The 17,912-nt window shown below is 42.2% G+C and overlaps 1 protein-coding gene across 8 annotated transcripts in view; it reads right to left on the reverse strand.

Moving 5' to 3' along the window:
• Positions 1 to 15,560, reverse strand: part of LOC122541923 (heterogeneous nuclear ribonucleoprotein D-like) — a 34,782-nt gene extending 19,222 nt beyond the window's left edge. For all 8 annotated transcript variants that reach the window (XR_015754268.1, XR_015754267.1, XR_015754266.1 and 5 more), the window contains exons 1-2: positions 15,207 to 15,560; positions 1,914 to 2,082 (exon numbers count right to left, since the gene is read on the reverse strand). Coding sequence is in view for 5 of the 8 variants with exons in the window: in XM_087982440.1 (XP_087838566.1) it covers positions 1,914 to 2,082; positions 15,207 to 15,526 (489 nt within the window). In the remaining 3 variants the exon portion in view is untranslated. The remainder of the gene's footprint in view (positions 1 to 1,913; positions 2,083 to 15,206) is intronic.
• Between the last annotated feature and the right edge of the window lie 2,352 nt (positions 15,561 to 17,912).

Here is a 17,912-nt window from a genome sequence, read left to right on the forward strand (position 1 = left end):
TACAGTTCGAGAACAGATTATGCATTTTAATTTGTAATTTTGAATCTCAGTTAGTTAAGGTGTAATTTAGTGAAGGTGTTCAAAATGATAAAAGGATTCAATGCGACTCATACAGAAAAACTTTGTAGGGGATTCCAGAACAAGTAGGCAAGTAAACTGAAAACCACAACTGAGCTAGTTAACAATGAAATTAAGGAGGACTCCTCCTCCACCACTCTCTCCCTCTCCTCTCCTCTCCTCTCCTCCTCCCCCTCCCCCCCCCCCCCCCCCCCCCGCCCACAAAGGAAAGCAGAAATTCAAAACCATCTTCACTAACAAAAGGTTTTCGTTAGACAGAAGGACCCAGCAATATGCAACGAAAACAAGTCGTCACTGAAGATGAGACACTAATTAACCTTAATCTAGTAGAACAAGTTTGAACCTGAATACCCTGCTTCCACACATCCCGGGAATACAAGAGATGTTATGAATTCATGCTGATTTCTAACTTATCACTTACTGTAAAATTAAAGTTTTGATGATGCCAATTAGAACATCAGTATATTCTATTGCACATTGAAGCAATAGAAATTTCTACACATAACTGCACAAAACTTGAATTCAAGCCTCACGCTTCATGAAAGGAACTTGATTTTTTTTAAAAGCAACTAACCTGTTTGAGGTTTAATCCCCAAAACAAAGTGTTCAGTGAAGAGTAAAACAAGTTTACTTTGTTTTGACCATCACATGCCCCCAGGGCTGACACTCCCAATCAGCAATCTTTTTAAAAAATGCATTTACAAACTCAACAATGCACATGTGTTTTACTACCTTGGGATACATTCATTCTTCAAGATTACCAATAATTCAAAAGGGACAGGGGATTCAGGGCATAGTGAACTGTTTCTCAACATCTACATATACAGTGCAAATCTCAATAATGAGTACAATCTTTTTAAATGGACAGCTGAATTAACTCTGAATTTCAGCTGAAAGAATACCAACTTTTTTTTTTACAAAAGTTTGCTCATAGCCACAACCATTCAATCTTCAGACTAGGAAACTCAATGTTGACCATGAGGATTAGCACGTCAGCCCTCCCAATGAGGGGCAGCTTGGTAGTTTTGATCTGAGGAATCCCGAGATGATTGACAAATCCAATAAATGGAAGTTTTCTTCAGACCCCTCTCTGCTGATTGGTATTCCAACTAATGTAAAAGTCTCATCTTCGGAGTCAAATAGTTGTGAATTCACACTGCACACTAACTTGAGCATGTAACCTGGAACAATAATACATTGAAGCACTGAGGTTTGTATTTTAAGAGAGGTGTTAATTCGTCAGATGAGACAGTCTCAAACTACCTGTTTAAAGAAGGACTGAAGATCAAGTATTAGCCAAAGAAAAATAAGCTCTATGGTACTACAGATATAATTTCTCTTGCAACCAGCACAAAAACCAGAATACCAGTCACCTATCTCATTGCTTCTCTTCTGAATGGATTCTGAAACAAAATGGCAACCACATTTGCCTACAAAAAACAATCACGACAGTTCATAGTGAACTTGAAGCATTCTGGATGCTCTGGCATATAATGCATTATATCAAAGCAATTTTATTCCATGAATGCGTTTCATTGAAACACCGCACCACATCACACGAAGATGGCCAATCCGATAAATAAACAGTATGTTCCAATCACATGGCTCAGGTAGCTTTGGAAGCAGCCCAGAGCAGTTTGTCTACCCACTAGGTAAAGAATGGCATTGGCATCAGTAGACCTGAAAAAAGGGGAGAGAAAATAAAATGGAAACCAAAAACCCTACTTTTAACCTTATGCAGAGTCACAATTGAGTAATTTCAAGTAGTAGTTCGGATTCCTCATTTAACCTGGATACAATCAGGTTAAAAACTGGCAGTGAACACAGAATCCTACCTTGTCTACACTTTCAGGATCCTTGAAGAGGATAAACCCAAATCCTCGCGAGCGCCCAGTCACAGGATCCATTTTGATTACGCAGTCTACAATCTCTCCATATTTAGAAAAGTAGTCCCTTAAATCTTTCTTGCTTGTTTCCCAGCTGAGTCCACCAACAAACATCTTCCTGCACAGTGACAATATAAAAAGGAAGGGCAAATCAGTTTTAAAAACAGTGCTCGTACAAACATAGTAACTTAGGTCTGGGACAACTTGGCCAATGTTGATAGTCTCCTCCACTGCCATTTCAGCATAACCTCAACTCTTGGCTACATAAGGTGGATGCCCACTTTGTACTTCCATCTGTTCTGGATCTCAAGCTAATATTACCAATGTTATATTACATACAAACATGAACTCTGCAGGACTAATCATTCAGCAAGGAGTAAAAATGGGTCACTGACCCTTCAAGAGCCTTGCATCAGCCACTTTCCCCATAGTTTAAGAACTTGGGAGTTGTATCTTCAGATACATGACTGATCATATCCTGCACACAAGTGAAAACCACTCCAAGTAAGCCTGAAAAAAAAGAGAATTGACGGAAGTTTTGTTCAGTTATATTCACAGAATGCAGACATTACTTGCAGAAAGCAATTAATATTATTTCTTATTGACTTAATTGTCAATAGTCCAAAATGATGTACAAGTCTGGCAATGATATACTCAGAACATGGATTCACAAACTAACAGGGAACCTTAAACTTTTCTGCCAATCCTAGACCATGCATGGCACAATACTGTACACACATTCCAGTTTAATGCAGTGAATAGCATTTTGCAATATCTTCCCCAAAATTATCGTTGAGGTTATTTCTAATGTCCAACGGGCCTTTCACATTTAGTCTTTGGCTGAGCAGCAAGCACAAAGGCCTATGTTATCACAACTCTGCAACCACCTGACAAAGGAGCAGCACTTCGAAATCTAGTGATTCCAAATAAACCTGTTGGACTTTAACCTCGTTTTTTTTAAACTTCTAAACGCAGAGTATATCCCAAACAGACTCAGCTCCATCAGAAATTTGCACTAAACATATTTATGTAATAAAACTGAAGCAGAAAAAAGTGAAAGAATTAAAGTAATTTTAATGAATGGTAACATTGATTTTAATTTCATTCCAAAACTAAAATTAATCTGAATTGTTTAATTTGCTTGTGGGATGTGTGCATTGTGGATAGATTCTTGTTTGCCAAAGCAATTAAAGGTTATTGAGGATAGGTGGGAATGTGGAATTTTAACACAAACAGATCAGCTATGATCTCATTGAACGGCAGCGCAGGCTTAAAGGGTCAAATGATCTACTTCTGCTTCTATTTTGTCTGCATGATTCATGTATAAACATAGCTCTGCAACATTTGAATGGCTTTTAAAATAGTTTGCATATACCACATTATAAAACTGTGCCAATACTCAAAATTCAAGCTATGTGCATCATGGCACGGATTTGGAAATTATAACATGAAGCACATAGGAGTACTGGAGCAAGAGTGAATGAAATTAAAAATATAATCTTCTGACTCAGGAAATATAAAGTAGATGTTATTTTTAAAAAGGGTACAGAGTGGAAAACTCACTGCAATGATGCTAAATTCCATCTAATATGAAACTTACTTTGTCAAGAGAACCCTATCCCACCATACTGGCTAGTGGCTCCATAGCTCTGTGCATAGCAAGCTCAAAATCCACATTCATCTCCCTCTTTGGCCTATACCCCTTTCAAGGATGCATCCTCTCTTCTCATCCCAGTCAACCATCTGCTCTCTCCTCCCACCCTCAGTCCACCACTGGTGACAGAGTTGCAGTCATTTTTTTCTCCAACACACAAACTCCATTCTATCCATCGCTACTCGTTATACCCGTCTCCAATTTCATGTCTGATAAAAACTGGGTCTTTTTTCTACATTTTTTTGGCATTTCAATCCCTTCAGTCGCAAGGATAATAATATGATCATATTATCTGTATTTAGTAACATTTAAACTGGTTACTAGTCTTGTTTTATATCTTTTCAAATTATTTGGATCCTTCACAGAACTTAAAACATTCAGAAAATATACAATTCCTACAGTATTTATACCATAAACCCAGAGTAAAATTTGCAACAATAACACTATCCACTCCTCCCTATTCTCCCAAAAATCAGTTTGAACAGTATTGCCTTTTGAGAAACTTTGAGTCTTACATATGACGCATTTGCTACAGGAGATGCAGGAAACGCTTGACCATGGCCAGGAAAGGGGGGACCATTTGTTCAGAAGAATTGGGGACATCTGTCCTTAGTGTCAATGGATCGGTATAAATAAGATGATCATATTTGTTCACTTGTAGAATGTGTGGCAGTACTTCCTTCTCAAGCCGGAGGCTGGAAGATTGCACATATTTCACAGTAGGAGGTCGGATAACTAAAATTATGGTTATACCGAAGACTCTTAACAAACCTCATACTCAATAGGAAAAGAACTTGTAATTCCATAAGCTGAGTGAAATATGCATTAAAATATCAGGATTGTTCTATTACAAGTATACTACACTGAGAAGATTTGAACTGGTGAAGCTCAGCTCCCTCATCTTGACTGTTCTGGAATATGAATGTCTCATTACTCTCACTAGGAAAACATGAAGGCTGAATCTGACATAGTAAGGAAGTTGGGAGATGTTTATGTGAGTGAGAGAGAGAAAAAACATTCTTCTGTAAATTACATTCACTGTCAGAAGGGTTCAAGGGACACAGAGCAAGCGAGCGAGAGAGCGAGAACGAGATATAGATAGACAGAGATAGAGGATGGAAGCTGGTGGAAAGATGAACCCTTTGTGGTCTGATTTGAGTGCACACTGGCTTGTCATGGGTTGAATGTTTGTGGATTGTCCCCTGGAGCTCAAGATCCAGAATGTTATGAATTTAATTTGCCTTCTGGAAATCTAAGATGATTTTAAAAGAAAAGGCTATTTTGTAGGACAACATTGGACATATTAGTTGAGCAAGGTCACCTCATGACCTTCCCCAAATAGTTTAGACTAGTCCCTCTTATGATGTACTGTTAAAAGGGAAGGTTATCTCGTCAAAGCATATGGCCATTTGGGGCCTGGCTGGATCAAGGTTTCCCACTTTGATGTGCATGTAGCTTAATTAGTCAAGCGTACTCAGAACTGTCAATGGGTTTTTCCTCTGCAAACTTTTGCCATTTTATTGTTTCTTATCTAATTAAGGACACATGGTGTTTTTGTAATTTAAAAAAAAAATTCTGTATAAAGACAGCTTGTTTGCAGCAATATGCAGAGTAGCCCAAGAGGGCTCTTAGGGGTAAGAGCTGGCGCCACTACTTTGCTAATGGCTTTAGAACCTCAAGCCTGACTTCTAAATATCAATGTTATAGTGTAACATTGATGCCATTGGTAAATAAAGATAATAACTTAAACTATACTGTAAGAGTTTTATATTCTAGACTACCACAGAGTACCAACTCCGGGACAAACCAAGAGAGACTTACAGGTCAAGCCGTCTTGAATAGGTACTTTTACACCTTCAATTTGGTTCATTTCCAGTTTGCCAAAGCAAACCAACCCAGAGTTTCTCTGGATTAGATTATCAATTAGCGGCAGTTGCGTACTGTTCTTGCCTACCAAGAACTGGAGCAAAGCTGCCCAAACAGATTTCATAAAGAATTTTCAACTTGACAGGAAAGGCTTCTAGTCATCACCAAATTCTATTCACTCATTGAACCCAACCAGCAGAATGGATAAGTGAATGGGCAAAAAACTTGTCAGATGAAATATAATGCAAGAAAACATGAGACTATAAGCAGAATATAGAAGCTGAATATTACTTAAATGATGAGACATTGCAGAAGGCTGCAGCAGAGGGGGATTTGGAGGTCCTCATTAAAGAATCACTAAAAGCTAATATTCAAGTTTAACAGGTTACAGGGAAGGTAAATGAAGCATTGCACTTTATTTCAGACAAAATAAAGTCTAAAAATAGAGAAGTTGTACTAAAGGGCATGATTCAACCCACACTTACAATAGGGAGCAGTGGGTGACTTGTAAGTTTGATTCCATTGGGTTCGACTGGGCCCTTACTGTTTGTTGGGTACATTAATGATTTTACTTAAACATAGGAGTACAATCACAAGGTTTGCAAATGATATGGAAACTAGTGCAGTGGCAAATACTGAAGAGAATAGTCCTAAAGAGAATATGGGAGTGGTTAAGACAGCATACGTGAAAGTAGATCATCTGTATTTTAGGGGTAAATGGTTCTAGTGAACAAGGTGATCTCAACGAAGTGCATCAGAAGAGAAATGGTAATGATCAGAGATGAGGTAGGCTACACGGCACCTAGCACTGGTGGTCAGAGAGCAAAACCACCAGCAGATGAAGCTAAACAAATGAAGAGTCATTTAATTTGATAAAAGTGAGGGTATGAAGGGTTTTGTTAGGAGTCAATTGAGACACTTAATGCAGGGAAGGTTGTGCAACCAGATAGCACATGATGTGGTCCAGCTAATTCAACTGATGGATGTGGAAAACAGTTAAAAATTCAGTATCTCAGCAACATAAACTTATGGCCACTCAAGCTAATCTGGATGCAAAGGTGATTTACCAAGATGTTGCCTAGGATGGAGCATTTCAGCTCTGGAGAGAGACTGGATGAGCTCAGGTTGTTTCATGTGGAACAGTAAAGGTTGAGGGCAAACCAGATTGAAGAGCAAAACATTGTGAAGGGCCTGGACATGAAGAATAGAAAGCAGCTATTCCCCTTAGTCGAAGGATCAAAAACAAGTAGTACACTTATAAATTGAAAGCAGGAGATTTAAAAGGTCTTTGAGGAAACCTTTTTCACCCAGCAAGCGATGAGAGTTTGGACTGCCCTGTTTGGTGGGTACCCGAAGGCAGGTACTTTAAAAAGTACTTCAATGTATGATACTGTACTTCATATATTCATCCAAGGAAATGGGCCTACTGCAGGAAACTAGTTATAAGACTAGTTAGCAGTAACCTGTTAGCAGTATATTTTTGTGGCGGTACAGATTCAATGGGCCAAAGGGCCTCTTCTATACTTTATGGTTATATGATTAACATAAACAATGATCTCTTGCAGCAATGCCATACCAAGCTCTGATATAACACTAATGTCAGTTTTGAACACCATAACAGCCTTTGCAGAATAGCCTGCAATGACGGCTGTATCACTCCATATCGTAGAAATCAAGTTGAATTGTTATAAGCTCTGTTGTCTCACATCAGACACAGATGTGAGTATAATCTCGGTCCTCAAATGAGTTTCTTTCTCAAACAGATATGTTCACACCAAGGTAGATTTCCCACCTTGAGGGGCTATAATGACTGGTTGGTGTGAACCAGAGTCCTCCATTACTTCCTGCATTTGCTACTTTTCTGGCAGAAAGTCACTTCAGTGCCTGATGGGGGCACCTACCATGCACTCAAGTTAAAATCAGGGCAACGAGGTATAATGACGATCTCAAATAAAAAACATGTGAAATTTACCAGGCACCAGATGCAAGACATTAAACATCCTGTTAGCAGTATATCCACACCTTCAACTAAGAGTCAAAATCAGCATAAAATTTAGCAGTAAGCATTAAACTAAGAAAACAAAGGTATCTTTACACAGCAAACACTCTATAGAGAGTGTATTGATTACAAATAAACTATACGGAGTAAATGTTCATAAGAGCATGACCAAACCAAAGTGCAGCACACACATTTTATATTTTACAATGGTTGCAAAATGGCCTTGTAGAATGCAGTGTAGACTGAAGGTGATACTGGCAAGACTGCAATTACCATCAATCCTCATGTATAGGAGTAGCCATGGGCACCTGCATGGGCCCCAGCTATGCCTGCCTCTTCGTAGGATATGTGGAACAATCCATCTTCCGCAACTACACTGGCCCCACCCCCCACCTTTTCCTCTGCTACATCGATGACTGTATCGGCGCCGCCTCGTGCTCCCACGAGGAAGTTGAACAGTTCATCCACTTCACCAACACCTTCCACCCCGGCCTCAAATTCACCTGGACAGTCTCAGATTCCTCCCTCCCCTTCCTCGACCTTTCTATTTCCATCTCAGGCGACCGAATCAACACGGACATCTACTACAAACCGACCGACTCCCACAGCTACCTGGACTACACCTCCTCCCATCCTGCCCCCTGTAAAAACGCCATCCCATTCTCCCAATTCCTTCGACTCCGCCGCATCTGCTCCCAGGAGGACCAGTTCCAAAAACGCACAACCCAGATGGCCTCCTTCTTCAAGGACCGCAATTTCCCCCCCGACGTGGTCGACGATGCCCTCCACCGCATCTCTTCCACTTCCCGATCCTCCGCCCTTGAACCCCGCCCCTCCAACCGCCACCAGGACAGAACCCCACTGGTCCTCACCTACCACCCCACTAACCTCCATGTACAGCGCATCATCCGCCGTCATTTCCGCTACCTCCAAACGGACCCCACCACCAAGGATATATTTCCCTCCCCTCCCCTATCAGCATTCCGTAAAGACCACTCCCTCTGTGACTCCCTCGTCAGATCCACACCCCCCACCAACCCAACCTCCACTCCCGGCACCTTCCCCTGCAACCGCAGGAGGTGCAAGACTTGCGCCCACACCTCCCTCCAAGGCCCCAAAGGAAACTTCCATATCCGCCACAGATTCACCTGCACCTCCACACATATCATCTATTGCATCCTCTGCACCCGATGTGGCCTCCTCTATATTGGGGAGACAGGCCGGCTACTTGCGGAGCGTTTCAGAGAACACCTCTGGGACACCCGGACCAACCAACCCAACCACCCTGTAGCTCAACATTTCAATTCCCCCTCCCACTCCACCAAGGATATGCAGGTCTTTGGACTCCTCCATCGTCAGACCACAACAAAACGACGGTTGGAGGAAGAACGCCTCATCTTCCAGCTAGGAACCCTCCAACCACAAGGGATGAACTCGGATTTCACCAGTTTCCTCATTTCCCCACCCCCCACCCTGTCTCAGTCAAATCCATCAAATTCAGCACCGCCTTCCTAACCTGAGATCTTCTTCCCGACCTCTCCGCCCCCACCCGTCTGACCTATCACCCTCACCTTGACCTCTTTCCACCTATCACATTTCCGACGCCCCTCCCCCAAGTCCCTCCTCCCTACCTTTTATCTTAGCCTGCTGGACAAACTTTCCCCATTCCTGAAGGGCTTATGCCCGAAACGTCGATTCTCCTGTTCCCTGGATGCTGCCTGACCTGCTGCGCTTTTCCAGCAACACATTTCCAGCTCTGATCTCCAGCATCTGCAGACCTCACTTTCTCCTCATGTATAAACTCAGTGATTTACTAGGCTATTTCAGAATATAAGGAACACACCCAAAAGTGAAATGCCAACCAGCCCAGAAAGAGTGGCAGATTTTCTTCCCATAGTTATTTTTAAGCAACATTAAATTATTTCCTAACTAACAAATTCCTAATTTTTCATTCATTCCTGGAATCTGGGTGTTACTGGCTAAGCCAGCATTTATTGCCTATCTCTAAATGTCCTGGTGAAAATGGGTATGTATAGCCACCAGTGCTGATTGAATTTAACTTTGTTATTTCCCATGGAGGGAATAAAGTGCTGGATCTCTCGGCTCTTGGCCTACAGCATAAGCAAGCCAGATCTTGCTGCATTTGGACATGGACTGCTTTGGTCAGAGGAGTCATGAATGAAACTGAACATCGTGCAGTGACAATATCACCTGCCCTTGTGGTGTAGGGAATGCCATGGGTGAAGCAGACAAAGTTGCCGGGCAACTCCTGCAGAGATGTTAGGTTTTAAAATGACAATAACTCCCAAAGCCATCTTTTGTGCCAGGTATGAGTCCAACGAACAGAGTGTCTTTCTCCTGATTCCCACTGACTCCAGTTTTGCTAGGCATCCTGTATGCCACATTCTTTCAAGTGCAGCCTTGACACCAAGTGCAGTCATCCTTCCTTTTCCTCTGGAATTCAGTTCTTTTGTTCATTGAATGTTCACAAGGCTGTAACGAAGTCAGGAGCTGAGCATCCCTGGCAGAACACAAACTGAGCATCAGTGACCAACTTATTGTGAAGCAAGTGCTGTTTGATGACACCTTCCATCACTTTAATGATAATTTAAAGTAGATTAATGGGCAGTAATTGGCAGTACTGGATCTGCCCTGCTTTTTGTGTAGGGACAGCCCTGGGTAATTTTCTACATCAGTGTTGTATCTGTCATGGAATAATTCAGCTGTACTGTGGAAATTCTGGAGCACAAGTTTTCAGTGTTATTGTCAGAACATTGTTAAGATTCCATAGCCCTATCCAATATCTTCAGCCATTTAATTTCATGTTAAATGAACTGAATTGTCTGAAGACTAGCATCTGTGATACTGGAGACTAATCACCCACTTGGCACTTCTAGCAGAAAGTTGTTGCAAATGTTGCTGCCTTATCTTTTGTGCTGATGGGCTGGGTTCCCCATCACTGTGGGGATATTCTAGAGCTTCCTATGCCTTCAATGGTTGATAACTGTCCACCACCATTTATGACAGGATATGGCAGGTGTAAACATTACATCTATCACATTCTGCTTAGGCTGTTGGGCAGGTAAGTAGCTCTATGCCATAGCTTCACCTGACTGACATCTCATTCTTAAACAAGCCTGGTGTTGCACCAGTTTGCACCAACTGGTCTGTCCCATTTCAGTCCTTTACTTGACACTGTTTAGTGCTCTGATACAGCTGGCACATTTGTCACATCATTTTAGAGGGCAGTTAAGGTTCAACCACTGGGTCCCTGGATTGGAGCCATATGTAGAGCGACAGCAAGGTCAGTAGCTTTCCTTTCTTAAAAGATAAGTGAGCCAGATACGGGTTTTTGTTTTACAATAATCAATGGTTTCAAGGCTACCATTAGACTTTTAAAATTCAAATGCCACCATCTTCTACAGTGGGACTTGAACTCAGGTTCCCAGAATTTTACTTGTGCCTCTGGCAAAAATACCACAACGCCATCATCTCCCTGCTTATTGAAAGTGACTTTGTTTTTTAAAATGAAAGAATATTGGGCTTCTGATCATATTAGAAAAACATAAACCAGAAGATGAAAAGCAGCTTCAATCAGTCTCTGATTGAAACACACATCATTGTTCTCAAATCTGGATTTGAACTTTTCCATCTTATCTTAAACTACTACCTTTAGCATAAAATAAATGGGCTTCCGTGTTGTCAATGTCTTCAAAATCAAGACATTTCTTGAAATAGCAAGTAGCAGCAGCTCTTCCCTACAAAATCTACAGAGGAGAAGGAAAACAAAATCAGCTGATGCAATCCAGTTCCCAATGCCAAGCAATAATTCGAAAATGGCAGCCATGAATCCAGAATTAATGCACTGGATATGTCAAGCCAGCATTAACAAGAGTAAGTCAGAAAAGGTGTTCACTTCCTATTGAAATTGTATTCACAAAGGTGAATAAAGGAGAAAAAATACACAAACCAATATCATTTAGAGTAACTAAGTAATTGGTAGTTAAACAGATGTGTTAATTCTTAAGAGTTTTACTTTAGAAGTTAAATAATCCACAATGGACTAGGAAGCATTAAACACATGTCTCTGATACAATGATGATTCATAGTGAAGGCAAAAAAGGAATAACAATTCAGTGTGATTGCTGCATATTGAATGGAAATTCAGGAGGAAATCAATAAAGCTGATAAAATAACAAGGCATATTTTAGTGGATTGAAGTACAATGTGAAACAAGTCTTGTGCACGATATTGACATTATTAGAATAACTGCAGTGTTGAAGATGAGACATCTAAAATGGCATCCACTAGTGCAATAGATGAGGCAGAAACAGCAAAGATTACATCAGAAGTCCAGATTCTCAGTTAAGGGTTTCCAAGCTGTTCGTTGTGAGCTGCATATAAGCATATGCTAACTGGTCACCCATAAAAAAAGCATCTGGGAGCTGCAGGGTAGGTGTGTTGCCTCAAGGATTCAGTCGATACAACCTACCATACAAAAAAAGTACTGTGTACTGAAAAGTGCCCTATTTCTGTGGCTCTGCAAGGCATCAATTTGTTCAGTTCTCCCTAAATGGAGAGATTAGAATAACCAAATCAATTTCATCAAACTATAGATGGACAGGGTTTTTAAAATCCTAAGAGAATTAAACTAAACTATGCCAAATAAAATGTAAATCCACCACAGCATTACATTAAAATAGCTGACACTGCATCTTTACTTTCAGATAAAAAGTGGATGGAAGTTGATACAGACATGCAGATAGAGTGGAAGAATCAAATACTCAACAGAATACAATGTTTTCCTGCAGGCTGGGAGGGTCAGGAAGCATTTTCTACGCAAGGCTGAATAGTGATTGCACTGGAATTAACTGTCTGGAATTTGGCCAATTTCCAAAGAATCAAGGAGATTTGTACAAAACTCTTCCCTGATTCTATTTTGGTCATTTAGTATGTTAAAAATTTCAGGTGGTGATCAGAAGATTCAGCAAGATGAACTTACAGATGCTTTTACAGATTCTTCTAATATGGTATAGGATAAAAACTCAGATTAGTGAAATCTGTAAAAAATAGTCAGAAAAGGTCAGTTTGTAAATACGACTGGTTGAAATAAAGCTGTAAAACAGAAATTAACACAGGACGATGATTTAAACTTTTTTCATATTTGTGCAAAATTGTTCTTAGATATTTCCTAGTTCAGGGTTGTTGCAATAACAACGTCTAATTCTGATGTCCAAATGACATCACTGTAATTAGTACTTTTTTGGATCATGATCTGAATAAACCAAAATTATGAAAACATTCCTTGAATTTACCAACTACACAACAATGAGTCTGAATAACTCAAGTTCAAAATATGAAAATTATTTTCACATTCTGGCATCCAAACTGGCCTTGCAATATTAGCACTTCTTGTAAACTTTCAACAACATATACTTCTTTTTGAAGTGGCATTATATACAACATGTATACACATTAACAACTATTTGGAAATAAGGATCTAATCTAATCGATGAGGTAAAGATATGAATAAATCAGTCAAACCACCTGAGCAGTTTAACATTACCCAACTGGAGCTTTTGTTTTAAATGTACCAAGTAATGACCCTGCACAGTATTTGCAATTTGCTCTGCAAGTTACTGTGCCCTAGACACCACACCTAGACCTAACATCTGAAGAATAGATTAGTCAGCATTTTGCTACACCAGCTCTGCAAAGCAAGTGAGCACAACAAAACCTCAGCAAACTGAAATAACTGGAATTATGAACTTAAGCAGATATTACAGTGAAGTGAACATGAAGCCTGTCAAAACTAAGCTGTTCATAGTAAATCAATAAAAGTAGACAAACGGAGTACTGCAACAAGCACTACAGGACAAGGAACACATACAGAAGTTTAGGTCTTGACAAAATGGGATGAAGTGCGACAAACTGTGACCACTCAAACTTGCAGCGATTATGCTTATTCTTAACATAAATATCGTCCAGCACTTTGGTAGCTAAAACCAACAAAATCCTACTTATTTTCAAGTAGAAACCATTTCAATACATGATTATTTAGCAGAGCTCTTAAGAAGCTTTATACTGTTTTACTCAGGGCCCAGCTATAGATTAATCACATTGCTTGCCTCATGGACTAGCTCAGTCTGCACTTCAGCACAGATCAGTCCAAATTTATAGTGTAAACTAAAAAAAAAACTGGTTCAAGAAAACACCATCTCCACATAGAAGAGATGAATTAGCAATATGGTTAGAATAATGGAAAGACTTCAACTAGAGAAGTTGGGATGGCATTCCTTCGAATGGGGAGTATAAAGAAACTCTACAAGGGTGTTTTGAAGAGTGGGAGGAAGAACAGTTTTCACAGACAGAAAAGCAAGTAATCAGAGCACACAGATTTAAGATAATCAGCAAAAGAACCAGAGGGGAAATGAGAATTTTTGCTGACCACACTGGAACACACTGCCACAAGGTCTGAAACAGATTCAGAATAATTTTTCATAATGCAAATGGATAAACATTTGCAGAACTACAGGGGCAAGTTGGGGAACAGGAAAATTGGATAACTCTTTCAAGAACCAGCACAGGCACAGCAGCCAGCTTTGTGCTGCAAGGTCCTACAAAATAACCCCACATTAATCAAAAATAGAAAGTTGTTGCAGATGTACAGTGTAGCCACCAGTATTTAAGAAATGAATAATTTCAGATCTAACATTAGCCTTTTGTTTTTACCACACATTTCCACCAATGTGTCTCATATTGTCACAAGGTTACATGACTGGGTAACATCCTGTCATCTACAGAGCAGAAGAAAGGGCAGAAAACCATGACTCTTTTTTTTGGATCTTTGTCTCAGCTCATCAGCTTCACCTCCAAGCCAAAAGATTCTGAATTCAAGACCTACTCCAGTCAAGACCTAGTGTCCAAAATCGAGGCTGAAACTTCAGTATTGTACCAAGGCTGCACTGTCAGAGGGGCCCCTTTTCAACTGAGAAGAGAAGCCATCTGTCAGGTAGTCATGGGGCGTTTCAGGGCTCTGTTATCCTATAAACAAAATCAAGAATTCCTGATGAAGGATGCTGCCTGACCTGCTGTGCTTTGCCAGTACCACTCTAATCCAAAATCAAGAATTGTCCATTGAAAGCAAAATACTGCAGACGCTGGGAGAAAATACGATTTGGTGGAAACTCAGAACACCTGACAGCATCTAGAGAAAGAAACTGGGCTAACGTCTCTGCCAGACCTGCTGAGTTTCCCCAGCACTTCCTGCTTTGATTTTGTCACTCATTGCCCACACTTGTTCGCAGGTATTTTTGGGGGGGTCTGGGTGCAAACCGGCTGCAGCGTGTCGAAAATTTGCAACACCTCAGGAAAGAGAAAGAACTTTGTAGGCATCACAGAGCTTTGGAGTGGCGTGCTCGCGCTTTGTCAATGCAGGCTCCAGTCACTGTGCAGCATGTACTGGGCTGCAGCTTGGCCTAACAAAACAAAAAGAGATCAAACGTCTGGAGGGGGGGGAGATGATTAATAGAGGGTGGCGGGGATTGAATTAAAGATTCTTAATGCTGAGCCCAGCACTGGGGTAAGCTGCAGGGGTCAGAACCTGGGGGTCAACCCCGGGTCAGCAGCACTGCAGGCCTCAGGCCTCGGCGCTCAGTTAAAACAAACCCCTCCCCTCTCTCTCTCTCTCTCTCTGCTCCATCTCCCACCCCGGGCCACTCACCCCTCGTCCTCCTCATTCTTGCTGGCGTTGATCTTTGAGCCTTCCACTTCCTTCACCGGGGCAGGCAGTGGTGGAGGAGCCGTGCTCGCCGCCTGCTGCTGATCCCGGCTCCCGTCCCCCAGGCGACCCGAGGCCTGGCCGCCGGCCTCGCCGCCGCCGCCGCCTCCTCCTCCGGCCGCCCCACTTTTCACCTCGACGCCTCCGCCACCGAACGAAGCCTCGCTCGCCCCCTGGCCGCTGAAGCTGTAGAAGGCGCCGTCGAAGCCATCGGCGGCCGCCCCGGAGCCGCCGTTTTCCGCGAATTGACCCGCGTCCGCCATCTTGAGAAACCTCGGAGAACAAACCGCGGGGAGGGGGCGGGGCCAAGACCATGGGGCGGGGCCAATGCCACGGGGCGGGGGGGGGGGGGGTTGACGGTCGCTGGGAGGGAGGGCGTGGCTCTGGGCGGGTGGTGATCGAGTGGGCGTGTCTGTGGGCGGGACCGCTGAGTGGGCGTGGTGAGGACAGGGGGCGGAGCAATGCTGGGAAATCGCTGCAGATGCTCAGCGGGTCCGGCAGCATCTGTGGAGAGGGAATTTGCCATTTTGGTGAGGCCAAGATTGAACCATGATTTGGAGATACCGGTGTTGGACTCAGGTGTACAACGTTAAAAATCACACAACACCAGGTTAAACCTGTTGGACTATAATCTGGTGTTGTGTGATTTTTAACTTTAGGATTGAACCAGGTTGTGTTTCACGCAACTATGGTTCACACTTAAAATGAAGTTAAAAGTCACTTAACACCAGGTTATAATCCAACAACAGGTTTATTTGGAAGTACAAGCTTTCGGAGCGTTGCTCCTTCGTCAGGTAGCTAGTCCGAAAAGTTGATTCTCCTGCTCCTCAGATGCTGCCTGACCTGTTGTGCTTTCCCAGCACCGCACTCTCCATTCTGATCTCCAGCATCTGCATTCCTCACTTTCTCCTAACTTGTGACCTGCTACCTGTCGAAGGAGCAGCGCTAGGAAAGCTTGTACTTCCACATAAACCTGTCGGATTATGACCTGGTGTTGTGTGATTTTTAACTTTGTCCACCCCAATCCAACACCGGCACATCCGCATCATCAGTTGAATCAAAACTGTCATCACATAGAGACAAAAAAAAAAGTGCAGTTGCTGGAATCCACAGGAGGCTGGAAGAACACAGCTAGCCAGGCAGCATCTTCCCAAAACATTGGTCTGTCCACCTCCTGATGCTGAGTCAAGGTTAGAGTCTTGCTGGAAATGCACAGCAGGTTAGGCAGCATCTGAGGAGCAGGAAAATCAACATTTTGGGCAGGAGCCCTTCACCTGGAATCATCAGCATCTAATCTCCAGCATCACTTTCACCTCCTGATGCTGCTTGGCTTGCTGTGTTCTTCTCGCCTCCTGAGCATTTCAGCATCTGCAATCCTCATTATCTACCGCTATTACACACTATTTTTAGCCACTAACAGTCTCCATTAACAGCTATTCACCCTCCTAGCCAGATTATTATCTACTCCTTTATCTATCCAACTGTTCTTCTCTCTCTTTGGGATGTATCCCGATCTATTGTGGACTCGTTGGGCAGTTAGGCCTGTTTCCATGCTGTAGGGAATCTCATGAAACCTATCATTTACTCCTTACCCCCTCACCCCATCCTATCTTCTGCATATAAACCAGCAACTTCTGTTTTTGTTTCTGATTTACAGCATTCATGATTCTTTCAGTTTTTAAACCGACATTTTCCTAGCTACCATCAGTTCTGAGAAAGTATCACTGGACCTAAAACACTAACTCTGATTTTTCTTCACAGAAGCTACTAGAACTGTTGAGGCTTTCCATAAACTTCTGGCCACATAAATGATCAGCTACCTCTTCTCAAATCAGAGTTTGGAGTTCCTGCTTTTAATTTGATTTATTATAGTCAGGTGTATCTAAGTCCAGTGAAAAGATTAGATTACTTACAGTGTGGAAACAGGCCTTTCGGCCCAACAAGTCCACACCGACCCGCCGAAGCGCAACCCACCCATTCCCCTACATTTACCCCTTTACCTAACACTACGGGCAATTTAGCATGGCCACTTCACCTAACCTGCACATCTTTGGACTGTGGGAGGAAACCGGAGCACCCGGAGGAAACCCTTGCAGACACGGGGAGAATGTGCAAACTCCACACAGTCAGTCGCCTGATTCGGGAATTGAACCCGGGTCTCTGGCGCTGTGAGGCAGTAGTCCTAGCCACCGTGCTGCCCACAAACAAAAGCTTTGTTTTGCGAGCAGTACAGGTAGATCATAGCAAACCAGGACATACAGGTACTTAGATAAAGCAAAACATACAGGTTACAACTGTACAGGAGGTGTGCAAAACAAGATTAATGTTATTTGAAATTAGAGAGCCCATTCTCGACTCAGTTAATTCAGCACTCCAATAACAGCAGAGAAAAAGCTGTTCTTGAAACTGTTGGTACTTGTGTTCAAGCTTCTGCATCTTCTGCCAAATGGAAGAGGTTACAAGAGAGCATTACGTGGTGGGAGGGGGTCTTTGATGACGTTGGCACCTTACTGCAGCAACGAGACATCCAGATGGAGTCCATGGATGGAAGGCTGCTGTCTAAAACTCAAACTGTAGAGATTAAACAAGGTAAAAGATGGCAGACAAATAGGACCAGTTCAAGTATGGGCAAATTTGGATGATGGCTCT

The sequence above is a fragment of the Chiloscyllium plagiosum genome, unplaced genomic scaffold (assembly GCF_037043375.1).
Source record: "Chiloscyllium plagiosum isolate Xiang-an unplaced genomic scaffold, Cpla_swu_hap1 HiC_scaffold_43, whole genome shotgun sequence".
Lineage (NCBI taxonomy): Eukaryota > Metazoa > Chordata > Chondrichthyes > Orectolobiformes > Hemiscylliidae > Chiloscyllium > Chiloscyllium plagiosum.